The 24,993-nt window shown below is 39.0% G+C and overlaps 2 protein-coding genes across 10 annotated transcripts; one reads left to right on the top strand and one right to left on the bottom strand.

Moving 5' to 3' along the window:
• Positions 1 to 399: 399 nt before the first annotated feature.
• Positions 400 to 19,176, top strand: ATP7 (copper-transporting ATPase 1). Of its 7 annotated transcripts, XM_011153201.3 has the most exons (16): positions 400 to 504; positions 646 to 797; positions 1,077 to 1,143; positions 1,590 to 1,668; positions 11,607 to 12,016; positions 12,499 to 12,782; positions 12,858 to 13,079; positions 13,345 to 13,574; positions 13,659 to 13,848; positions 13,931 to 14,164; positions 14,365 to 15,235; positions 15,593 to 16,179; positions 16,262 to 16,465; positions 16,562 to 16,782; positions 17,054 to 17,218; positions 19,011 to 19,143. In XM_011153201.3, the coding sequence occupies exons 2-16, from the start codon at positions 795 to 797 to the stop codon at positions 19,141 to 19,143; spliced, it is 3,900 nt and encodes a 1,299-aa protein (XP_011151503.1). In that variant the 5' UTR covers positions 400 to 504; positions 646 to 794. The 7 variants fall into 7 exon arrangements, with proteins under 7 accessions (XP_011151503.1, XP_011151502.1, XP_011151501.1 ...); XM_011153200.3 differs by having other exon boundaries at positions 407 to 797; XM_011153199.3 differs by lacking the exons at positions 400 to 504; positions 646 to 797 and adding an exon at positions 804 to 987 and having other exon boundaries at positions 19,011 to 19,176.
• Positions 19,177 to 21,932: 2,756 nt separating this feature from the next.
• Positions 21,933 to 24,838, bottom strand: LOC105190437 (uncharacterized). 3 transcript variants are annotated; one of them, XR_003114226.1, is made up of 7 exons: positions 24,575 to 24,838; positions 24,158 to 24,351; positions 23,924 to 24,075; positions 22,639 to 22,769; positions 22,452 to 22,547; positions 22,261 to 22,358; positions 21,933 to 22,036 (listed from the first exon to the last, which is right to left on the bottom strand). XR_003114226.1 is itself a non-coding variant. In XM_025306993.1 (5 exons), exons 1-5 carry the CDS (start codon positions 24,690 to 24,692, stop codon positions 22,725 to 22,727), a joined length of 576 nt encoding a protein of 191 aa, XP_025162778.1. In that variant the 5' UTR covers positions 24,693 to 24,838; the 3' UTR covers positions 22,656 to 22,724. The 3 variants fall into 3 exon arrangements, 1 of the variants encoding a protein (XP_025162778.1); XR_003114227.1 differs by having other exon boundaries at positions 22,022 to 22,036; positions 22,452 to 22,534; XM_025306993.1 differs by lacking the exons at positions 21,933 to 22,036; positions 22,261 to 22,358; positions 22,452 to 22,547 and adding an exon at positions 23,776 to 23,842 and having other exon boundaries at positions 22,656 to 22,769.
• Positions 24,839 to 24,993: the final 155 nt, after the last annotated feature.

Here is a 24,993-nt window from a genome sequence, read left to right as displayed (position 1 = left end):
GGGATGCGAATAACGATACATCATGCGTCTCCATACATGTCAAATTGTTTATTATAGAAGAGACTTTGATACGGCAATATATATTCGAAGATTTAACATTTAATACGTGTCGCCGAAAACGCCGTGTTGGCCGCTCTCAGCTTCCTCTCTGGTGAACACTAGCGTCGTTAGTTTATGTGCACGGTCATACAGAGAGCGCTTTGCACTTGGCTCGGCTAAAAGCGGCCCATGACACCTCTCCTTCTTCTCTCTGATATTACTTCGTCAATGGCAGAAAGTGGCGTCGGAGCAGTGGCTTACACACCCAGAGCCATCTATTGAATTGAATTGAACTTCGCCAATGGTGGCATTGTAAATTCATCTTTAATTTTTCAAACGCCCTGAATGACGCGCGTTTTTCCTGAGGCGCAGCTGCAACATTCGGTCGCGAGAATGCGCAACGAGTTCGTTTCGCGCGTCATTGTCGCTTCTTCTTTACTCCACATTTGTTCTGCGATCGCGTCGGTACGTTTCACCGCTTCTTTGTGATTTCGAATGATTTCGGAGTCGCGAGGGTGCGACAGGCAATGCGAGTCCGACGAAGTTTGTCTGCTTTCGTTATATGTGACAATTAATTCGCTCTAATCCACCTTCCTCGGCGAGCAGGTTCGCGAATCCACGGTCACGCGAGTAATGCATCGTCCTGCCGTGTCCCGACTATTGTCCGCTGTCGAGCATCGAAGAATAGTAGGCGAGACTCCAGTCAGGTTATATCCTGTGCTCGCATGAAAAGCTGCGGGAGATCCATATGTTGAATGGTACGTGAAGGTGCACGTGTATCTGCATATGTGTGCGTGTGCAAGTGCGTTTACCATTGTCTCGTTGCAAATGATGCACCCGGAAGTAGACGAAAGACAGCTGCGTGTCTGTGACCTTTGTTGGTTCTGTCGATGATACATTCTTAGCAATAGCCTTCTGTTGTACATGTTGTGCGTAACGCGTGATCACGTGCGTATCATATGTATGTCAGATGTTGAAGACAGTGAGACGATTGGCATGATTCGCTCTAATGTGCTTGTAACATTGTCTGCTTGCAGAGGAGAATGGAAGCGGCGAAGATAGAGGAACGTCAACGGAGTGTGAGCCATGTGGATGTTGACGGAGGTATGTCGATTTTTTATCTGGACAATATACGTTACGATAATTATTCCCAGTCATGCATATCTTAAATTGCATGGAAAAATTTCTCTCGAGAAGTCAATCAGGATCCTTTACCAAGACAAGAAGCGTATAGTTTAATAAATTCAGTATCTAAACAGCAGTTGTCAATTATCATAGGTATAATGTAAATAAGTATTTAAAGTATAATTCTAGCTCTACTTATTAATATCATAAATAATATATTTGTTATAAATGTCATAAACAATTATTCAATATGCAACATTTGTTTGCATAAAAAATCAATACTGAGCGACATCAAGCTTATGACAAAAAAAAATTTAGTTTGTATCAACTACTATAACTATTTAAATAACTAGTTAAAATATAACTAACCAAGGCATCTGCTAAATGTCACAAATAATTGTATAGTGTGTATATTTTATCTACAGAAAAGAAGAATGATATTGAGCGACATCAAGGCATACAGCCAGATGATGCCAGGATGGAGAACAGACTTGCAAAGAAAATGTGAGTGAAATATATTTCTTTTTTATGACATGAGGGTTTACATGCATAAGCATGTTTAAGCTATTGACCAATGAATTTAAATAATTTTATAATTGGTTTCTGAATAAACACATTTTAAGAATGTTAGGTAAACAGAGCGTCACTGATAAGTCATGCAGAACTAATCTAAGATCATGCCATTGATTTTAGTCCCTCCGGGTCATATTAATATCTGTTACTTGAAACTTGTTTTACTAAGATATCCAGATCTAAGTTTAGAGTTAGATCTGATTTTCTCGATTGAATCTATGATGTATATGATATTTCAGTCCTTGGATGTGACCATAAAAAGTATCCTTGCAACTTGAAAAAACAGGGAAATTTTGCCATTGAGTTATCTTATCTCAGGCAGCCGCATGATTTGCAGCTTGTCATAATTCGCATACATAATATCAACCTGGCTATTAATCTGAGAGTCTCGATGTAATTGTTTTAATTGTCGCTCGGGGCTCACGAGAAGTTCACTTGTATTGGCTGCGCTCGAGTTATCACTCACTAAATAATTCCTTCGGATAACGCAAGAAATTACCTTAAATTACCCACCAAACATTATCAGCAAGCCAAACATTATCAGTTGAGAAGCAATTGTTTGCCTGGGAAGCACTCAGTTGTTTGGTGCGGTGTGTGTACGGATAGTCCAGCGAGTTCTCCGTCGTCGAAATAAAGCGAATGCAAATTTCGGGACTCTTCGGTTTTCAGGAAACGGACTCTCCGGACGTTTCCCACGTCCTGAAGACAACTTATCGCGGTCGGATTGTTAATACGTTGACTGCCACCGGTGACCGAATATTGTCATGTCTCACTAATTTATTTATATTCTATTCATTACTACATTAAATTTGCTTATATTTATTATATTCAACATTTTTATATGATGAAATTAGATAATTATATATTTCCTAATTTTTTTATAAATTGGAATTTTCAATTGTACGTAAAAAAACTAGTAGAGAGCCAATGAAACACAAGCTAGCGAATATACTCTTATTTATCGTAACTTTGATGATTGAAACTTGGACTGAGCCTTGAAATAATCAAGGAAATCAGCATAGCGGTCAACGTATTAAATCCGTCAAATTGCGTTTTCTACAGCAAGGGTTGTGGGTTGAAGATTAAAATTCGAAACTAGTTTCCACCTTGGCTGGCCTCGCCCCGATTAGTCGAGTTCCAATCCGCGGTCCTCGATCTTCGTTGACCTAGTCTGATACAGATTTTATGGATAAAACACACCGGTATCGATCCAGTATGCGCTTTTATCCGCGACGATCTAAGGAAAACCGCAACAACTTTACCTTTTTGCGCGCTATATAATTCGGAGTTTACCGAAACCGGAGCAGCGCGTGTTTGCTCGTGTCGATCCTCTTAACGATACGGTGTCGTATTTAATTGTAGTCAAACTCTCCGATTATGAGCGTACCTCATGCACATCGTCCTGACGTGGCGTGAAAACGTGACACCGTTTGATAACAAGGTCGCGAGGATATTATCGCCCCCCTCCCCTTCCGTCTCGCGGTATTAATTCGTAAACGGAGCGCCGATCGCGTATCGAAATCGGAGTCCCGTAGATCGTCGCATCCGATCGGAACACACGCTGATCGTGCTGGCGGTGCGAAACTCCTCTGGATGTATTAACAGCTGCTCCGTTGTCCGCCGTGTTTGATCGTGCACGAAGCGTGGAACTCCACGTTGCCGTATCAGCGTGCGATTAAATCCGGTAATAATTCGCGTGAAATATGTGACGGCTCCGTTATGAAACCATTACGTTGAGATCGTGTCGTGTTTAAGAGAGAGTGAGATTCAGAGAAAGAGAGAGAGAGAGAGGGTGGGAGGGAGGGAGGAAGATAGGAAGAAAAGGAGAGATAGGAGAATTTGGTTGGGAGATCGAGAAAATAGGGGAACTTGCAAATGCACGCACATTTGTAGGTAAAACGTGTGCGAGCTCGTGACGCAAAAATTCGGGGGACGCGTGTGGAAAATTCGCGTTGATCGTACTCGAGAGACCCAGCAACCGATACGTACGAGTCTTCGAGCGACGTAAAATGATACGAAGGCTATACCAGGGCACGTGGAAATACAAAGTGTTAGTCAACACTCCTTCCTTCCGGTAAGTTATTGTGCTGCTTCTCACAGTATTTTCCAGGATTTCCCGCGCGTACGTGATCGATGTTCGTCCATGAGATGAATCACGCTTTATTCGTGTCATCGATAATTACGTTATGATATCCGATATATTTTCACTTGATAGAGAAAGAGAGGAACGGAGGAATTAATTTGATGACGCGGAACATTATTATCGCGCGAGATTCTGCACGTTATTATATATTTGCACGAGAGAAAACAGAGTTCTGCGTCAATAGAGGTGGTCAATAGCTGGCGTGAATCTTCTTGATCTCCTCGATAACAATGTTATTAGAGCTGATACATTGTAGCATCATTTTAATAACTTGCTTAGTTCCAATAATATCGCTGTTGTGAATCATGAAGATTTACTTCGATTATGGCGTTGTTGACCAACTATATCGATGAACAACAGCACTTTTTCTCCGTGCGAATGCGCTCGTAAAGTCGCGATTAACAAGCGAGACAAGTTAGAGGATGAGTCAATCGATGGTTATTTATATTATATTTATATATTCATTTTTAATATTTCGTGTAGTCTTTCGTACTTAAAAAATTATTATCGACGTTCATCGATTTGTTCGTACAATTATGCGTTAATGCGAGGATGTCCAAGCGGATTTTCATCCAAAAGTAAACTCCGGATGGTACGGTCGCGATGAAATGAAATTGTTCCTACTGACCATTCTTGCTTTATTAAGCACGAGCATGTTGTATTGTGATCCTCGTTGTCTCGCGAGAAATAGCGCCCGCGGCAATGAATTACATTCAGCCTTCGCGGTTTAATAGCTATTAAGTAAGATCGTGCTTGCGAACGCGACTATAGTGGCGATGCATCTTTGTCATCGAAGGTTCGGTTCGAGTCGTTAAAAACAAATTTCGAGTTAAATTTCGCTTTATCGTGTTCGACGATAAAATATAGATAAATCTGTTGATCTGTCTGTAGGCCTGTTCGTTTTAGATTAGCTACTGCTATAATTTTATTCCTTTTCTCGTTAACATTGAATTATATACTTGCTTCAGTCTAAAAACAAAAAGTGCAATCCGCTTCAGCGAACAAGCCTTACGTGTGAATTATGGATAAACATGTAGATAAATAAGGGAATAAAGTGTTAATTGCCGTCGTTATCTGATGTGACTCTTCGCCAATGTTTTGGCAGTGCTCGTAGAAGAGTGATATATCCGTTTATCTCTGAAGAAAGTAGAAAATTGAGCCGAATTTTTTATTAGATCGACGCTTTAATCGGAGATATTGAAGATCGCGAGATATCACGGAACAATTGAAGGTTTGATTAAATTCTCGATAGGGAGAGATTGGTTGAGTTACTCGTAGACGTTCTCGCGGGCGTTATCGAGGGAAAACCTACTTAACGTTTCCGCAAAGAATCGGCTGGTTATGTATTTCGTTATCTATAAATATCCGGCATCAAATTCACGTTGTCAAACGCATGATAAGAGCGCGCGCGTGCGATCCTTTTTCCGGAAAGTGAGAACTCAATTGGAGCGTCTCTTATCGGTATTACTTCAGAATTTCCAGGCGACCTGAGAAAACACGGCGATCTCAAAATAAAACGTCTCTTTAATTACTCTCGTTATCTCTCGCTGTTTGCATGATGTTAACAAACTAACCTCTTCAGCTTCGACAACGCGAGCGGCTCGTGCGCGAATCGAACTCTGAAATATGAAGCTCTCGCCTGTAGATATAACTGTAGGTATAACTTTCAACGCGAGTGTCGTTATCGCTACATACATACGCAGATGTAATATGCAGTAGAAAAGATACTCAAAAACAACGCGCCAATAAGGACGTTACTGTTAAAGAACAGACCTGCTGGTTGGGAACGCAGCGTTCGCGAGCACCTGATAAACATATTCTCTAATTCCCTTAAAACTCGAATCGCAGCTCCATGTACCGGAGTTTCAAGTTACAGTTTATCAAATAAGTAAGTGTGCGACGTTTCTCTTCCTTTCCTCCCTCTCTTGCTGGCGTCACTAAACAGCGACATGCACGTTACGAGCAGCATGAAGTATCCTTCTACCTCAGCAGCGGAAGGTCTTCCGGCGCGATCCGGCACGCCTTTCTCTCCCTCGACCACGTCATAATTACCTGGCTCCCAACGGTGGGCCAGATAGAGTCTCGGGCCCACTTGGTTGTGACGGACATCCATTCTTGTGACAGCTCGCGTTCGTCGAGCATGTGCCGTTCTCGCGTAATAAAGTATCACAGTGCCGCAGCACGTTGCCCTTGCTTATCCCGAGAATCCCCGATCGCGGCGAATTGCGCTTTTTTATCTGGACATGCGAGAGATGCGTTGAATAAGATTCTTACCGTATTTTACCGTATTTTACGTTATATCCGCGATAAACGCGTCTATTTTTGCGTTTATTCAATGGAAAATTCGTGTCTCTCGCGGTATCGTATCGCATCGTGAATTTGACGGGATTTCGAGCGTTACGAGGTTGTGATAACGACGGTGGACCTAGGAAGCCGGAAACCTGCTGTCTCGTCCTCAGAGTTCAGTTCATTTCCGTGTTAGGCTCGCGGAAGAGCAGCGATTATTTTAGCGAATTATCGTGGCTCGCGGTCACGCTTGATTCTTGTCCGTTGATTCGCTTCTGCAGCAACAATACGAAATTGCTGTAATCAGATCGTCGAAGTGAGATTACATTGAGACTTCGGGCAGTCGAGGGGAAGACGGTTAAGCGCGATGCATCAATAATGTGCGATATCGCGCGGCAAATTCGTCGGACGTATGGAAGAGTTATCGCATAGTATCGCGGTGTTCAATGTGTAACGCGACGATGCGGAGATTCAGAGGTCCTTTGGTTCATCGGATGAAGCTGAGCTATTGCGATTTAGCTGCCATTTCGCCAGTGGACGATGCAATTTACTCGACACCTCGGGAAAATGCAAGGTTGCTCGGGTCAGTACTGTTTCTGCGACGCTAATCGTTATTGTTCATGTGGAAAAGAATTTTTTTACCTCGGCGCCAAATTACCGTGAAAAGGGGGTCAAACACGTTAAATTTTTTATTCTGTATCGAGTCGGTCTAAAAAGAATTCAGCTCAATTTGCTGCCTTCGACGGTAAACCAGCTATATTCTAGGATACAAGTAGGCGAATGCTTTGCGTTACTTTACTCACAACAATTCACAATTATTTTACAACTACTTCATAGTTGCTTGACAATTTCTTTCTGTCGCTTGGTTGATGGATAATTTGTTTCCTTTCAATATATGATCGAGTCAAAAAAAAAGAAAGAAATAAATTGAACGATCGGAGATTTCTGACAACATAATTTTGCGAGTGAATTTTGCGACTGTACAAATCTAGACGATCTCTGGACTGAGCGCGAGTTACCAGTGAAAGTTCGCGGTATTAAATCTCGCATCTTGTGCATAAAATTGCATTCTACATCTCGTGTGATATTCACTCTCATATTCATCGCAGACATATCTGCGTCTAATAGTTGGTGTTGCAACGACGCGTGAGAATTCCGTCTGATAATTTCTCACGAATTATAAGGAATCTTGAGCACATATCGGGGCGACATAATTATCTCGACGTCATCGGCGTAGTTAGTTCCTTTCGTGTCATGGTTCGACGCACACATGTGGACGCGAAATATACACGTGAACTCGACGAACGAAAGTTCCACGAGCGGAAAGCGTGAAGCCCCTTATTGAAACCGCAGCAACTTTCACGTTCAGTCGTTTAAATTTAGATCGGCAGTTCCTATGTCGTGCACATATTATATTCCGCGTGTGTACATTTCATTTCAATGTGTTATTGAATTTTTAATCAATTTTTTCACTCGTGCATACTGAGTTTCAGAGCGGTTTGAACAATTCTTTTTTCTCGATACAATCCGGAACGCAACTGATTGGATTATCAGCTGCATTTCGAAGCGCATCGCGGGAGTGTTCGAATCGCCTCGAAGCCAAATATATGCATAAAAATTCACAAAAAAATTTTAATAAAAATCTGGATAAAATATTCGTATGTACACATACGCTCGCACGAGATTTCGATTGATCGAATCAGCGAGTAAGTGGTGCCGCGTGATGCAAAACGAGATGCACTTGTTCGACGCTTTGTTGCGCACAGTGCATACGCATCGTGACGGACAACCGTCGCCGGTTAGATACATCGATAATGCTCGACTTATCGTACGCGCCTTCTTTTTTGTTTAATTTGAGATTTCGTCGTGAGATAATGTACGCCATACCATCTGGTAGTTGTAAGAGATTGCGAAAAATCTTATGGGTATTGCACGCGCAGCGTCGCGGCATACGAAACTTGCTTTTGCCTTTTAAATTTGTCGTAGAACGTTTATCATGCAAAAAAAAAACTGTTATTATTCAGTAATGAATATTGATGAAATAGATAACGATTTCTTCCGCAATAGCGTTGTAACTTTCGAGTAGATTCTTTTTTACACACGTCACGACGATAAAGAATTATTTACTCGATGGACACGTGCGCACATAGCGCGGTCTGAGCGCGCACGTCCTGCAAATTAACCCAACACAGAGACTTGAAAGAAAGATAATTTAACCTGATTCGCCTAGAAGAAAGTCTCCTCCGTCCAAGTGGCAACCGGCAACGGGAACCGGCAGACAAAAAATTGCCGACGAGAAACGGCATCTCTGTATTTTTTTCTCGATACCATCCGCAGCTGATCGGATCATCAGCTGCATTTCGAAGTACATCGAGAATGTTCGAACTGCCTCGAAACCCCGAATATACGCATAAAAATTCACAAAATTTTAATAAAAATCTGAATAAAATATTCATATGTGCACATACTCTCGCACGAGATTTCGATCGATCGAATCAGCGAATAAGTGATGCCACGTGATGCAAAACAAGATGCACTTGTTCGACGCTAATCGAACACTAGAAAGCGCGAGTGAAGAAATTCGTTCGAGCATTCAGCTGTATCGAAACTCGATTGAGATGACTGGGAGTAATCGACTGATTAATAATCTTCCCGTCCCCGCAGATAAGAGAGACGTTTTCTGGTCCCCAGGCGATTCAGTTACACTAACGGACCTAATCGCTGTGCTCGAGTGGATAACAAAGTAACCAAGTGCGCACGTTATGTTGGTCTTTTACCTCAATCATTTCAATAATCGTCGTAACACGCGCGTCGGAATGCATACACACACGTACCCGTAAGCAGAGTGTGAATCAATACCGAACGGTTGACGTCAATCGACAAAAATCACTCTCCGGTGGGACGGAAATGTGAGCGGCCGAGGGAAAATTTTGCGCGCTGGAACAATTAAGATAGCCGAGAGCTCACAGGCAGCCGTTCGATCCGTGGAACTCCAAGTATTCCGTTCTTCATCGAGCGAGGTGCTTCCTACGCCTTCTCGAGGAACGACGAAAGAGCATTGTCGCGCGTGTATCCCCAGCACAGTACTCGTCGACCAGCTCTTATACGATCCTCTCTCGGCCGACGGAAGAAGTGCCGTGGGCAAAAGCGAGCCGTGCGCGGGGTGGTCGTCGATCATCGATTACCGCGATTATCAGTCGCTCTGTGATATCAATTCCGTGCGAGTATCGTGTGTATTTTTCGGCCCCACTCGACGCCGCCTGTTTTCTGGAGCGTCGCTTTTGTTGTCGCGAAAAATCAACGTGTCGATTCGGCCGATTTGAGAAAGCAAAGCAGCTTTTGCGGTACTCGCGGAAATTCGCGTTTTTCCGCGAGGAAAAGAGAGGGAGAGAGAGGACGATCGGATCGCCGCCGTGGCCAGTTTCGGTGGAGTAAGCTGCGACGATCGCTGGTTGAAGTTGGATGCAACGCGATATCGTCGCGATTCTTATCACGACATAAGAAGGAGAATAAGACCGGCGACGATGGATTAGAATTTTTCGCTCGAGTGTTTCCGCGTCGCACGCGCTCACCGTTTCGCATTATTTGTAAAATGCGTATCTATTATCTGCACTAATACATGATAATTTGTTCGTTTCGTTGTACTGAACAAATTTGCCAGGAATTTATCATTCTCGGAAATAGAACATAGGTAGAGAAATACCTAGGCGCGTTTCGCGGAACTGGCGATTTTCCCAGCAAATTCCGGAGATCTCCCATACGACGACACTTTGGAAAACTGATCGTGGTCTGTTTTTTTTTTTTTTACTTTTTTCTTACGATCGTGCCATTATCATATCGTTGATTGTATTTTATTTGAGGAATAACTCCATTGAATTTTAAAGTCGTCTGAACTTTGCCTCAAACGTTAGTTTAGTCGTGGCTTATCTAGCGTGCTTGAAATCGAACGATAAGAACGTTTAAACGTTATCGTTAAGAATTCACGATAGTATTGAAGAACGGGTTGAAAGGATGATGAAGGACGAGGACAAGCAGCCTCTCCTTAACGAAGTTCACGACACTAACGACAGCGTCTGGTAAGCCTGCGATAATTAGTAAATTCGAGTCATTTCGCGACTACGGGCATTTCTTCATCGCCGATGAGGAGAAACGAATCTCAGAGACAGTTTCTTGTGCGTGCTTCAATCTCGAGATAATTTCTTATCGCTGTTTAATTCACCGCTGCTACATTAAGACTCAAGACAAGCAAAAATGTATGAACGATAGAAAAATTGAAGAAGTCTTTATCGATATATTACTAATTGGAAAAGTATCGGTCGCGGTTTGGAATCAAAGTCTCAGGACCGAATTTAATCAATAAAAGTCAGAGAACCTTTGCTTCTTTTAAGGCATTCAATTCGTTCATTGTTATATTAATTCTTAACTTTCTTTGATCTTTTTTTTTCCATATATATTCCATTAATTTTGTATGCGGTATGGTATTCGCGGTCAAGTCTTTTACTCGGAAAATCAGCCCGTCGATGTCTCTCGCGTGAGGATTTGCACAATTGGACGAAACCCAACAAGATGATTTCGTTGGCGTTTATCGTGCGCGCGTGAAGGTACGCGGTTTAAGATGATAAAGCAATTAATTTCGTACCGGGCGAGTCTCAGTTCGCCCGCGATCTGTAGCACAGAACGTTTCTCTCATTGAAACATCCGTGCGAATCCGCTTCCGCGGTCGACATCAACCGTCGTCGTTATCGTCGGCGAGCCGCCGGAGATAAAGGGGCGTATATATTTTTTACGAAATCAGCGATAACCGATTGGCGTATGGCCCCGGTGCATTCCATCATGCCACGACGGATCAGCTCACGGTGAACGTTAGGATATCAGAAGACGGTTTATTCGCGGAACAAGCAAGTTCCACGTATCTTATCCCCGCACGATAAGACTGTCTAGAAAGGACAATTGGAACTGTTCGGTTGATAGATGATGAAAAAACTCAGATATCTGTCTGTGTAACTGAACAGGAACCAGTCGAGAGCGTGTCTGTTACTGTCGAATTGGAAAAATTCATTTCAACTGATTTAATAAGATTGAACCGAACTTTTTTGACTAGTTTGGTATCTCGCGCGTTTTAATTCTAATGCGTGACAAGATAATCAAAGAATCACATCGTTATAAAGTAAATATTCACAATAATGACACTTTATAGTTCCATCTCTTTTTTTAAAGAATTTCAAATATATTATTAAACAGAAAAATGAGTTAAATAATTCTGACATACAAAATGAATTTTTTAAGCTTAGGTATACAACTTATAAGGTGTATATATAACTTAATTGAGCAAACAATACTCAAAAGTCTCAAATGTCAAAGTAACGTTTCAAAATTCGGTTATAGCAACGAAAAGATTACTCTGCTTAATGTCTGACTTTTCCCGCGAATATTTTTGCAGGGACGGCAACGATGACATCGATTACGAAGGTGTCGAGCACTCGATGCGCGTACGAACGGATTCCCAAATGGGACAGCTCGCGGAAACCAGCAAGATCAAGATCGGCATCGAGGGTATGACATGTCAGAGTTGCGTGAGGAACATCGAGGGGATGATCGGCGAGCGACCTGATGTCATCAAGATCAAGGTGGTCTTGGCGGAGAAGGCAGGCTATATCGAGTATAAGACGCACAAGACTACGCCGCAGGAGTTGGCGGATGCTATCGAGGATATGGGATTCACCGCAAGTTTGCCGGCGTCTGAAGTCGCGAAGAACGAAACCAAAGACACCTCCGTAATGCCTGTCGTCAGCACTTGTAACATACACGTGGACGGGATGACCTGTATGTCGTGCGTGAAGAGTATCACCGGTACGTGGAAGCTGATTATATAAGCTGAGAGAAGAGATATCAAAGAGAAAACTATTCTGTTAACTTCTAGACTACTAAAGATTCTTGAAAAGATATCTAAGAGAAAATATGTATTTATCTGCGGGTGATACTGATAACATATTTATATTTAAATTTCAATTTTTTAATTTTTTTTTTCACAATGTGTGTGTGTGTGTGTGTGTAGCATAAGTAAATATATTATTAATATTTGCCAAATATATATTTTATATTGTTTCTAAGTATGAAGATAATTCTATCTCTCTGAGATTCTTATTTCTTTAGATCTTAAATTCTTTTTTATCTTTCTTAGATCTTACATTTCTTTATCTTTATTATTTTTCTTAATTGCTGTTCATATTGTAATCTCAAATACCATGTCATTCATGTAGTATAATATGTCGAAACGTTAAATATCTAGTAAATGAACAGTTCCTCTAAAGACCGTGTTTCTCCTTCCGCAGGTGCTCTGTCCGAAAAATCTGGTATAAAATTCGTGGATGTCAGCCTGGAAGCTAAAGAAGCTAAAGTTACTTACAGCAGCGGCGATGTAACAGCCGATCAGATCGCAACTTATATTGAAGACATGGGTTTCATTGCATACGTGAAGGAAGTGAACGACAAAGTTCTGAAACTATCTTCGACCGTGTTTGTTAACAACAACCAGAAAAAGATGGAACTGTCATTGCAAACGAATGGCGCCGGTGATGTGAAGGGAAAATGGTCAAAGTGCTTCCTGCATATTTCGGTACGTTATACTCTGCTCGCTCTTGAGAGTGAGTTCATGAACTTGTCATATGGAACAAGGCTGTTATTTTTATAGGGTATGACTTGCGCTTCCTGTGTTGCCGCGATAGAAAAGCACTGTAAAAAATTATATGGGATAAATAATATATTGGTGGCACTGATGGCTGCCAAAGCGGAAGTCACATACGATCCTGATAAGATAAGAGCGGTGGACATTGCTTCCAGTATATCGGAATTAGGTTTCCCCACGTCTCTAATAGAAGAACCCGGAACTGGTGAAGGAGAGGTTGAATTAAAGGTAAAGCGACCGCGTGAATTTAGTTTAGGCTGGATTCAGAGATTTCAGATATCGGCTTAATTCAAATTAAATCTTTACTTCTCCGTTTTTTGAAAAGAGATCACGTTTGCCCAGAGAATAACATAATTTCCAGACATAGTATCAGTAGATACAAGAGAAACACGAAATATTTATTTTAAAGTGTGCAGAGTTAGAAACATACGATCCTGACATGGCTCTTCTTCGTGAAAGAAACGTCGCACGTTCTTGATGAAGTTAATTTCAGATTCTGGGGATGACCTGCGCATCTTGCGTCAATAAGATAGAATCGACTGTGAGAAAATTACCCGGCATACGAACGGCGGTGGTCGCTTTGGCGACGCAGCGGGGGAAATTTAAATTCGACACGGAGAAGACCGGTGTAAGAGACATAATCGAAAGTATTAATAAATTAGGTTTCACCGCCAGTTTGTTTAGCAATCGAGACAAGGAGAATCGAGATTACTTGGATCAAAAGTGAGTACACACTTCATGCTCGTACACCTTACCCAACTAGCCGTCGAAGGTTTTCTAATGACTCGTTGCTCGCACTTTGCGCAGGGAAGAAATAAGCAAATGGCGAACAGCTTTCTTAGTGTCTTTAATCTTTGGAGTTCCGTGTATGATAGCGATGACATATTTCATGTTGGTCATGTCGGTCGGTCACAAGACACACGAAGAGATGTGTTGTATAGTACCTGGTCTTTCTTGGGAGAATCTAATACTATTCATGTTTTCTACTCCAGTGCAGGTATGGATATAAGATCTCACTTATTTTATAGGTAAGACTTTCGATTAGCCGCAAGCTAACCGTTTGCACCTCTTATGCACAGTTCTTCGGTGGTTGGCACTTCTACGTACAAGCCTACAAGGCTCTGAAACACCGTTCGACCAATATGGACGTTTTAATCTCAATGACCACTACGATTTCGTACCTTTATTCTGTCGCCGTCCTCATCGCCGCCATGATAATGCAACAGAACGTCAGTCCACAAACGTTTTTCGACACTCCGCCGATGCTTTTAGTATTCATCAGTCTAGGAAGATGGCTTGAACATGTGGCGAAGGTATCTATGCTACGATTTTTTAACTCAATCTTAAAGATCACAGAAGATTGGAAACAAATTTACAATAAATGCAACTTTAACTTGAAAGACAAATCCAGCGCTTCCTCCGTAGAAGCTTCAAATATCAAATAGAATCTTTTGCAAGAAGATACATGATAAGTTCATTGAAAATATTATAAAGGCACATTCTTTCGTTCCAGGGCAAGACGTCCGAAGCTCTCTCGAAACTGTTATCCTTGAAGGCTACGGACGCAGTGCTGGTCTCGTTGGGACCCAATAACGAAATACTCTCCGAGCGTTTGATCAGCGTGGACTTGGTGCAACGAGGCGATGTGCTGAAGGTAGTGCAGGGTGCTAAAGTGCCGGTAGACGGGCGCGTTTTGTCTGGCCAGTCGACCTGCGACGAGAGTTTGATCACGGGCGAGAGCATGCCAGTGGCAAAGAAGAAAGGCTCGGTGGTGATTGGCGGCTCGATCAATCAGAACGGCCCGTTGCTGATCACCGCGACGCACACGGGCGAGCACACAACACTGGCGCAGATCGTGCGCCTAGTGGAAGAGGCGCAGACGAACAAGGCGCCCATCCAGCACCTGGCCGACAAAATAGCCGGCTATTTCATACCTCTGGTCATAGTAGTTTCTGTGGTAACGCTGGTGATCTGGATCGTCGTCGGCTACGTGAACGTCGAGAAGCTGCCCATATCTCACGACGACCAAATCGACAAGCACGGCATAAACCGTGAAGAAATCATCTTTCAATATGCCTTCCGCAGCGCCTTGGCAGTACTCGCAATCGCTTGCCCCTGTGCACTCGGTCTGGCGACGCCGACCGCGGTCATGGTCGGCACCGGAGTGGGCGCGCTCAACGGCATTTTGATTAAAGGCGCTGAGCCATTGGAGAATGCGCACAAGGTCAAATGTATCGTCTTCGATAAAACTGGTACATTGACGCACGGTGTACCTATCGTCACCAGGATCGGGATGTTCGTTGATGAGAGGATTTGTTCCTTGGTGAAACTATTGCTTGTCGTCGGCACGGCGGAGATTAACAGTGAACATCCGATCGCCTCGGGTGAGTGTATGTGTGTGTGCATGTCTGTTGTTCTCCGCAATACTGAAATCTGATTGTTGAAATCGAAGTCGCAGTGATGATTCATTTAATGATACTGGGTTTGGCTTCCGGACCGAAGCTGTGTTTTTTTCATGGATTAGTTCAACTTTTTGTAGACATTTCAGTTCATTTCATCAAAAAATAGAATAACTTGACGCTGATGAATTATCAGATAATTGCCAGCTTTCTTTTTCTTGATGAAGTGAATTGAAACATTGGAACTCCTAAGAAACATGGCTTTAACCCGGAAGCAATATTCAGCATTTCTCTATAGTGTGAATGTCCCGAATATTAATAGTTTTCTTTTTAATCTTGAAGCGATTGTACGCTATGTAAAGGACACGATCGGATCGGAGACTACTGGGCAGTGCACAAATTTTCAAGCGGTTGCCGGCTGTGGCCTCAAATGCAAGGTATCCCACCTGAGCGCCGCTCTATCTGATGCGCTGAAGTCCGAGAAGATCATCAATTACGCGAATCAGATGAACGCGGTGCCAACTGGCACATACAATCTCAACGATGTACCCATTGACAGAATACCGATCGCGACCTCGTCGCAGGAGAGACAAAATTTAGATCTGCAATTACTGTTAAGTCCGGATTCCCAAGGCGACCGAAACACTGCCTACGATGTCTATGAGGTCTGCATCGGCAATAGGGAGTGGATGCGCAGGAATGCGATCAACATACCGCAGGAGATGGAGGTGAGAATGGCTAGCGAGGAGGATCAAGGGCACACCGCTGTTTTAGCCGCGGTCAACAACGTCCTAGTGGCGATGATTAGCGTTGCCGATACCGTAAAGCCCGAGGCGCACCTCGCGGTCTACACCTTGAAGAAGATGGGTTTAGAGGTGATCCTATTGACAGGCGATAATAGAAAGACCGCGGCGTCGATCGCCAGACAGGTACGAGAACGAGACCTCACCAATTGTTCTCAGCATCATACGGTGGATTTTTTAATCGATTCCATTTTCTGGGGATGTATAGGTTGGCATCAGTAGAGTGTTCGCGGAAGTGTTGCCGTCGCACAAAGTGGCGAAGATTCAAAGACTGCAGGATCAAGGTCTGAGAGTTGCTATGGTGGGAGATGGTGTCAACGACAGTCCCGCTCTCGCGCAATCGGACGTCGGTATCGCCATCGCATCGGGCACCGATGTCGCTGTGGAAGCTGCCGATGTGGTTTTGATGCGCGTACGTTGTGTATAAAGGCACTTGTGCAATAAATACCGGCGACTTGCGAAATGTCTTGCGAGAATTGTCATATACTAACATTGTATCTTCTCATAGAACGATCTGCTGGACGTGATCGCGTGTCTAGACTTATCGCGAAAAACGGTCCGCAGAATAAGATTGAATTTCTTATTCGCCAGTATCTACAATCTCCTGGGCATTCCCATAGCTGCCGGGATATTTAGCACCTTCGGCTTCTTCCTGCAGCCATGGATGTCTTCAGCAGCTATGGCTCTGAGTTCGGTGTCAGTAGTAGGAAGTTCTCTATTGTTGAAGTTGTAAGTATACTCTCTTTTCCTCGAAATTGTAGTGTTAATCAGACTAGATTCGTAATTATTTGTTCGTCTGTTTTGCAAATTAATCGTAATGCAATATTTGAGATTACTGCGGTGCAAAGAAGTTCAGAAAGTCAATTACAATTATAGTATGATATTTGGAACTCTCACGATATGAAGTGCTGAACATTGATCAAAGCTCCAATTAGAGCAAGTACTTAAGATTAAACGGTTAGAATGTCGTGGTTAATGCGTCTCAATTCGCTTTGTATAGCTATCGCAAGCCGACCAAAGTCACTCTGGAGACTCCGGAGTACTTAGCAGCTATGCATGCCCATTCTACGGCGCAGATGATCGACATGGACACGATATCTCTCCATCGTGGATTGGACGACTCGGTCATGCCGGTCATCCACAGGTCGACCTCCACGTTATCCAGGTATGAGCACACGGGTATGGTGTTTTCGGAATATTCGCAGGACTGTAATAATTCCGTTGCCTGATATGGTATGGAATAAATCCATCTATTTTGAATCCATCACATGAAGAACGTTTGTCATTTCTGTCGGTTGTACTAACTGTTTCGTGTGCATTAACGCTGTTCATGATATCGCTCATGTTTGCGAAGCGATCTCGCGCAATTCGCCGATTTTCTTCCACTTGTGAATGAAATGGTTTGGTCGCGTATTGTTGAAAATATGAGAATATATTTTCTATATGCTCGATTAGAAGTTTCACCGCTAGAACAGCATTAACGCAATTAATTCTTTCAACAAAGTCTTCTATATTAACATAATATAACGTTCTTCCTTACTACTCACCGGAAGATCGGTGTTTCTTATACAAATAATACCCAAGAACTCAAGCGTGACTAACCGATGGGAATCAAGCGCAACTAATCGAAAGAAAGCATTTTATATTTAAGAGATACTTAATATTGCTAAATACACAGGGTGAGGAAAAAGTCCCGGTTCGAGATATAAAATATCTCGAAAATCAAACGTTTTAGAAAAAAATGTTTCGAACAAAAGTTGTATGATTTCAAGGGAGACATAAAACAACTATATCATTTTGTTTACAAATGGCACCACTTTCGAAATACTCACTGATCATTACTTTTCTTAAACAGAAATCCCAATTTTTTATTACACCGCCTTTTTCTACCAATTAATTTGAACAACTTTGTCCTCACCCTGTATATCGTTGAATTGCTTATGATTTTTTATCGCGTGTATTTTCGCGATGAACAGAAATCGATTCTTTGAGTACGAGTAATTTAATGTATTCCGTTCATTTTTCGGATGCTTATATCCAATTAATGTGTTCCTTAGAAAGTGTGAATAACAACAAATAGGCTGTGAAAAATATTTTTGTGAAAAGTATTTTTGAAATTACACGATTAAATTATTTTGTAATCATCGACCGTTAGAGTAGGCTGATGCTGTCGATTGTCATCAATTTCTGTTCATAATTTTTCCTTTCCGGAAAATATCAAATTACGTTTGTTATTCTGTAGAAATTAGCTTGTTATTTAAAACAATATAAGACTGAGAAAAGCATTGTACGATCAACGTTATATTATCGAGTTGAGAGAATGTCTTTTACTGTAAATATTGTATTTTATACATACAATAAACAAATCGTGTAAAGAGAACGACACAACGGAGACTGCTGTACAATATTTCGTAAACTATTGGTTATATTGTATCGTAGACATTGAGATTGTCTACTGTGCACATATTATGTAAATAAAATAAATGTTCGTATATTCTTTCAGAATATATGAAGTTACTTAATTTTAATTATTCATTTTTTTTTACTAATGATCACCTTTCATTCGCATGTTACTTTCATGTATTTCCTGTTTAAGAGATCATACTGTCTTTCCACTAGAAAATATAACAAATAAATCAACTGCTGAACGTGGGAGCATTTATAAAAACACAAAATCAACATCAATAACATTGAATATATTATTTCTCTTACATATGCGGTTCATGAAGAATTACAGTGGCATATTGCACCTAACGCATCTAACTACTGCTACTATCTTGAAGTTTTGTACAATCAGTATTATGAGTGTGATAACATCTGCGACGGGTCTAACAATTAATAATTTAACTGAAATCGCTTCTCTACTTACTATTTGTAGCTGAATATTGCACGTGTGACATGCTCTTTCACCCATTAATTGTTAGCGAACTTTCTGGCACCGTGAAATTTATTTGCAGAATATTTGGGAAATCAAAACTCGATATAGAGGGACATCTCCTTGGCGAGGAGGTAGATGAGATTGATTTGGCTGTCGATTTCTCGAAGTATCGCAAAAACGCAAAGGACCCGATGGACATTACTGCCGTATAATCTCACTGGCTGTAAGAAAATGCACTCGACAAACATTTTTATTTTGTCAAGTTGATACTTCGTTAAATCGTTAAAAAAAAACATCTTTAGTATTACGTTTCCCATTCTACAGTGTTAACAGAAGATATTGTAAATAGTCAAGCTGACTGAAATGATATTCTCTTATGACTTCTCGTATGTGTGTGTATGTGTGTACGTGTGCGTGTGTATTGTGTATGTGTATGTCGCGCGCATGTATAATCTCGTCATGTTGATTGCATGCATTGTGTTTTCACATGTATCTTCTGTCACTTTAGAAAAAAATATTATATCTCGGAAATGCTAACAAATTCGCACGAATATCACTTCGTGCGTCTTTACGAGTGATCTTCATGTCTAAACGCGCCGTGACTTATGTAACTTTTATTGCGTGCATCAATAATTTAGTTGCAAATTTATCAATATATAACAAGGTATCAGTACTTCCTCTTTTTTACTGCCGTTAATGGTCTCTTTAACAAATACAGATCTTATCAGTAGTCTTCCATGCATCACATGTACTTAATTTGAATATCAGACGAGGTCTGGTATCCATCTGGTATTTCGAAGGATGTACATTTTTCTCGTTGAAATATATTATAAATGTTTTAAGTCAATGCGCCCTTCGTACGTTGTAATATATTTATTATGTGAGATTATATATTACTTTTCTTTTTTACCTTATGAAAATTAACGTATAAAATAAGCATAAAATGTATATCTTATATGAAACGTACAAAAATTAAAAAAGGAAACTGCAGAAGAGAAAATCTTGTGCGACATATTTATACATATGTCTAATTGAAACTTTTATATCAGTCTTTCAAATAAACATATACTTAATCTAGCATCGCATTACTGTGCTAACAATTATACAAGTCAATTATATGTATATATGTATGTATGTGTATGTATTGTGTTAAATATATATTTGTACACGCATATATACACTCATAATATACACTGTATAACTGAAACTTTCTCTTTTTAATTTGAAAGAATTACTGCATGCATGCTGATATAAAGTATATTTTTCAATAAAAAAAAATAAATTATATATATATTTTCCCAAATTATTTTTTTTCTATTTCCAAGTGAAATGAACTTGTATAAAACTTCTTTAAAAAAAATCTTTAACGTAAATATTAAAAAATAAAACTATTGTCTTTCTAAATGTATCACATTTGAAATATTAAATTAAACAATGTTAAAAAAATATCTATTAGATTCGAATATCAGTGTTTTGTCTCTAGTATATATATACCAGATGTGTCTAACTGTTGAGACATATCAACTATGCTCGTCTCAGAAGAATAATTCACAAAGTCAGATATCATATTGTTATCCATATTAGTTGCTACACTATCCTGGTGGATAGAAGTACCCATCAATCCGTTATCAACTTTGTAAGGATCCAATTCGTATGTGTCGATAGCAAATGTCTTCTCTGATTTCGCATATGAAATCAAATGATCCTTTTCTCGCCATTGATCGTTATATACACTTACTTTCGCCGCATCTGGGTTATAATGATTGTCGAAATATGGATATTGCTCGTACTTGAATTGTGTTTTGCTCGCATTAGAAATTGCCGAGGTGCTCGCATTAAGGGAACTCGACGATGATGTGTTATACCATGTAGAAGTTGTGGATGGAATATTCACGCTGTTATTCGGAAACATCAAAGAATTCATATGATACCGGTTGTCAAGCAGAGGCATCATATTCTCCTTCATCATGAGTTCGCACCCACTGTTGAGATTTTTGTAGTATAATTTCTTGAAACTATCGTCTGTTAGTAGCGATTGATAATAATGAAAGGGATTAAATGGCGTCATAGCAGAATTCAAGAAGTTGTTCGGGATGTTAACCGGTATAGAATTCGAAGTGATATTTGCTGCTTGTTGGAACGTAGCGTTCGTTCTTGGAAAATTCTCCATGTACATGTTCCATATACAATTTGGACCATAAGTATTGCACGGACAATGAAATTTATTTTCTGGAAGTAACTTGTAAGGATCTGTCGAATTGATGACAGAGTTAAAGTATAGATTTTCATTTGGTTTCCAATTGTAATCAATAGTGTAAGCGTGATGTTTATCATTTATGTAGCTGCTCTGTCCTGGTTCAGTCGGTATATTGTTGATACTGTTTGACACAAAATTCTCATTGCATTTTGGTGCTGTCATCCAAGAGTTGGTTACTGACATTACTTGTTGATTCGTATTGACATTACTTGATCGATATTTCAAGTTGTTATAATCCAACTGTTGCAATGCATTTGTATTATTTTCTAAATCATATTGATAAGATTCCTGCTGACTTACAACACTTGGGCATGAAAACTTTGTGTCACACATCTTGCTTTCAAATTTCATGGATGTGAATGGAGGCAAAGTACATTTACAGCATCCTTGAGAATTAATTTTATACAGCTCACTTTTTCTGTTTTCCATTGATTCCTTATTCTCTTGCATAAGAAACTTGGTTGCATCTACCACTTTTGGTGAACTCTTGTTTGATCTCTTTGCAGGAGCCTTTTGTTTCATTATTTTAGGTTTTATTTTCTTTTCCTTTTTATCATCTACCAACTGATTATTTTTCTTGCTTTTTCTGGCAGTTACTTTTCTGTTTACTTTACTTGTCAATTTTCCTGTTGTAACAATAAACTTTTCTTCTGTGAACATTATATCATCTTTTACAGAGACATTTGTTTCTTTATGTTTTACAATCTTGTTCTCATAAATTTGAGAAGACTCATTTTTCCATTCCTTGCGATCCAAATATATATTAACATTGGTATCTGTTTTCACTATTGGATTATATGCAGTTGTTTCTAATTTTACCATAGTCTCGTTCATTCCAGTTTCATCCACTACAAATAAGAGAAACATATTTCATGTAATATTAAAAATATGTAAACTGTTAGTACAGCGAATTTTATAAAAAAAATTTATTTAAGTAAAAAGTATTTTAGGAGACTAAATTACTGTCATTTTGAAAAAAGAAAATTATATCTGAAAAGACAATTATTTATTCTTTTATACAATCCTATCTTATCTGATTTATCTTTTTTGTTTTTTTTTCATACGACATTACCTTGTCCAATTTTTATCTGTGGAAGATCAGTTTGCTGTGTACAATGCAAAGACATCTCTTTTCCAGGAAAAAGATTTAACTTTCTTATGTTTTCCATTCTGCAACGCAGTTCCCGCAAAAGTATTAATTTTCTACGCATTTATTCGATAAAAATGAGGTAAGTAACAAATATCGATAAAAGGAATACTTACGAGATTGACACGGCGCTTTTCTATCGTACGCAATTGTATGTGGTTGCACTGTAGTTAGATGACAAATGACACTCTTGAAACGTCTGAAGTGTGATTCTATGGTATATTTTATTATACGTTGTGAAATATATGAAATATCATAACTCGAAAATTGAGAAATTTTTGATACGTCTTTTGATGATATTACCTTCCACGTTCTTTGATAAATGCCGGAAGATCACTAACGGACGTGATTGATCGAAGCGACGTATTGCCAAGGAAATTATTCGAATACTATCGGCACTTCCGTAATAACGCGCCAGTATTGCCAATAGAAATCTGTAAGAATTTTCGATTTTTAGTCGAGCAATATTATGGCGCGCTAATTTTAATATTTATTTTTGTGAATAAGGTTTCCCAATTTAAATAATTTTAATATCCCTATCTAAAAAATCATATATATATATATATGCGCGCGCTCACAAAGCTATTGAAAATTTATCATTCTATATATGACGTTAATATTACACATACATATATACACGTCAATATAACTTAATAAAATTATTTTGAATAATACAGATAATAATAAAATACTTTATGTAATATTGTTTCCTATTTTGTTTCTTAACAAAAGGTGTCAAGAAAACGATAATTACATATAAAAAATCAACTCTTTTTATTTTTTTCAAATGATATACATATTACATTATATCATATTAATATTATATTTACATTATTCTAAAATATGCATGTAACATATTTTTATTTATATGTGAAGTAGTAGCAGTTTGAGTGATAATGTTAAGACAATATATATAATTCAGAAAAAAACATTCTTTGTATATATACAAGTTTCTAATTCAATTTCTAAAGCAATGAAAACTTATTTTTTCTTCTTTTTTAACATTCATTTATAAACATAGAGCTAAAAATTATTAATATTTTTTTAGAAATTAAAACATTATTTTTTAAATAAATTTGTTTTCTAATTTTAATTATTTCAATAAAATCTTTCTCAACCACCTGATATACATATACATATAAAATATCTCACTAATTATAACATAAATAATACATAAAAATAAAATACAATAATATATAATACAAATAGAATATTTTAAATCTTAGAATACTTTAAATTATAAAATATTTTAATCTTAATATTTAAGTAAAGAGAATTATGCTAATAGAACTTTTCCTATATCATTAAATGTTAATAATAATAATTTAAGTATTAATAATATAATTTAAGTAATAATAATATAAAGACATACAAAATCAAAAAATAATAAAATTATAATACATAATAAAATCATAAGAGTTTTAGTTATTAAAATTTTACCACAAAAATGTTTCTTTCTCTTTGACGATAGCAATTGAGGCACATACTTTGTTCTTCTTGATTATATCTAATAAAAAAATATTTACAATTACAGATTATGCATATTTCAAACTGCTAAGAAAAATATATTTAGTGATTTATAACTTACATGGATAGAGAACAATTTTGACAAAACACTTCTGAGCATTTAGCACATGCAGATAGACAAGAATTACATAATATTTGATCACAATAATAACATCTATTTATTGTGAGTTGGTCTATCACTCTACAGCATCCACATAGATCTACTCGTACATCCTGGAATTAAATAAATCTAGCAGAAACTTATAAAGCCCATATATTAAGAAACTTCAAATTTTGACGGTTACAAGAAACTTACATTAATGATCTTATCGCTGACCTTCAGTTGTAAGTTGTTAGTCAACAGCATCTGTTTCAGATTGGATGCAGATTTTAATTTACAAGAAACTGGTAGTCGAGTTGAAGGTAAGTCTATAGGATCTATTTGTGCAGATTTGTTCAATTTGTGTGACAGTGCTTTTGAACCTGCCTTAAGCAGACTCAAAGTTTTATCTAGAAAATTCAATTGAGATAAAAATAAAGCATTGCACAACCAAGTTTATAATTATTGAGTATAATGGTAATTATACTTTTATATTATATATATATATATAATGTATTTCATGAATATATACTATATGTATCAGTTGTTGCATTTGATTATTTATATAGTATGTATAGAACTCATATTGAAATTGAATATCAACGAGGCTTACAAAACTAAGTACAATCTCACCATAAACTTTCTTCATCCGCTCATCCTTGGACACACCATTATCCACTTGTTTTTGTCCTATATGTACTTTTATCTGCGGTAGTAAATCTTCGTCATAAGGATAGGCACGTTTTGCCATGTTTGAAGCGATTGTTTTATTCAATTGTTGTTTAACTACTTAATTATTGTAAATGTACGACCAGGTTATGTCGCTACTAGATTCATCTCTCTCCTTGATCATTAGAAAATAAAGGCCGTCTAACTAGTCGTTGAGTCGTACTACGACCTCGATTTTCTATAGAAGACAGTGACTCTTAGCGGAGAGTTAGGAACTAATAAAGTACAACGGGTTTTATCCTAACGGGTCAATGTACAGTCCGATTTGCTATTTTCAAGAACAAGTTTATTAGCTATCTTATCGTTATTTACCGTTGTACCAT

Source organism: Harpegnathos saltator, unplaced genomic scaffold, assembly GCF_003227715.2.
Source record: "Harpegnathos saltator strain DR-91 unplaced genomic scaffold, Hsal_v8.6 scaffold827, whole genome shotgun sequence".
NCBI classification, from domain to species: Eukaryota; Metazoa; Arthropoda; class Insecta; order Hymenoptera; family Formicidae; genus Harpegnathos; species Harpegnathos saltator.
This window is presented reverse-complemented; position numbering and strand designations above follow the sequence as displayed.

Coding starts and splice junctions, on each gene's coding strand:
- ATP7 (XM_011153199.3), top strand. CDS start 964: ATGTTGTGCGTAACGCGTGATCAC. Junction 13,849..13,930: donor TGTTTTCTACTCCAGTGCAG/GTATGGATATAA, acceptor TCTTATGCACAG/TTCTTCGGTGGTTGGCACTT. Junction 16,180..16,261: donor CGGCGTCGATCGCCAGACAG/GTACGAGAACGA, acceptor GGGGATGTATAG/GTTGGCATCAGTAGAGTGTT.
- LOC105190437 (XM_025306993.1), bottom strand. CDS start 24,692: ATGGCAAAACGTGCCTATCCTTATGACGAAGATTTACTACCGCAGATA. Junction 23,843..23,923: donor CAAAATTGTTCTCTATCCAT/GTAAGTTATAAA, acceptor TTTTTTTATTAG/ATATAATCAAGAAGAACAAA. Junction 22,770..23,775: donor GAGAAAGAAACATTTTTGTG/GTAAAATTTTAA, acceptor AAATTCTTACAG/ATTTCTATTGGCAATACTGG.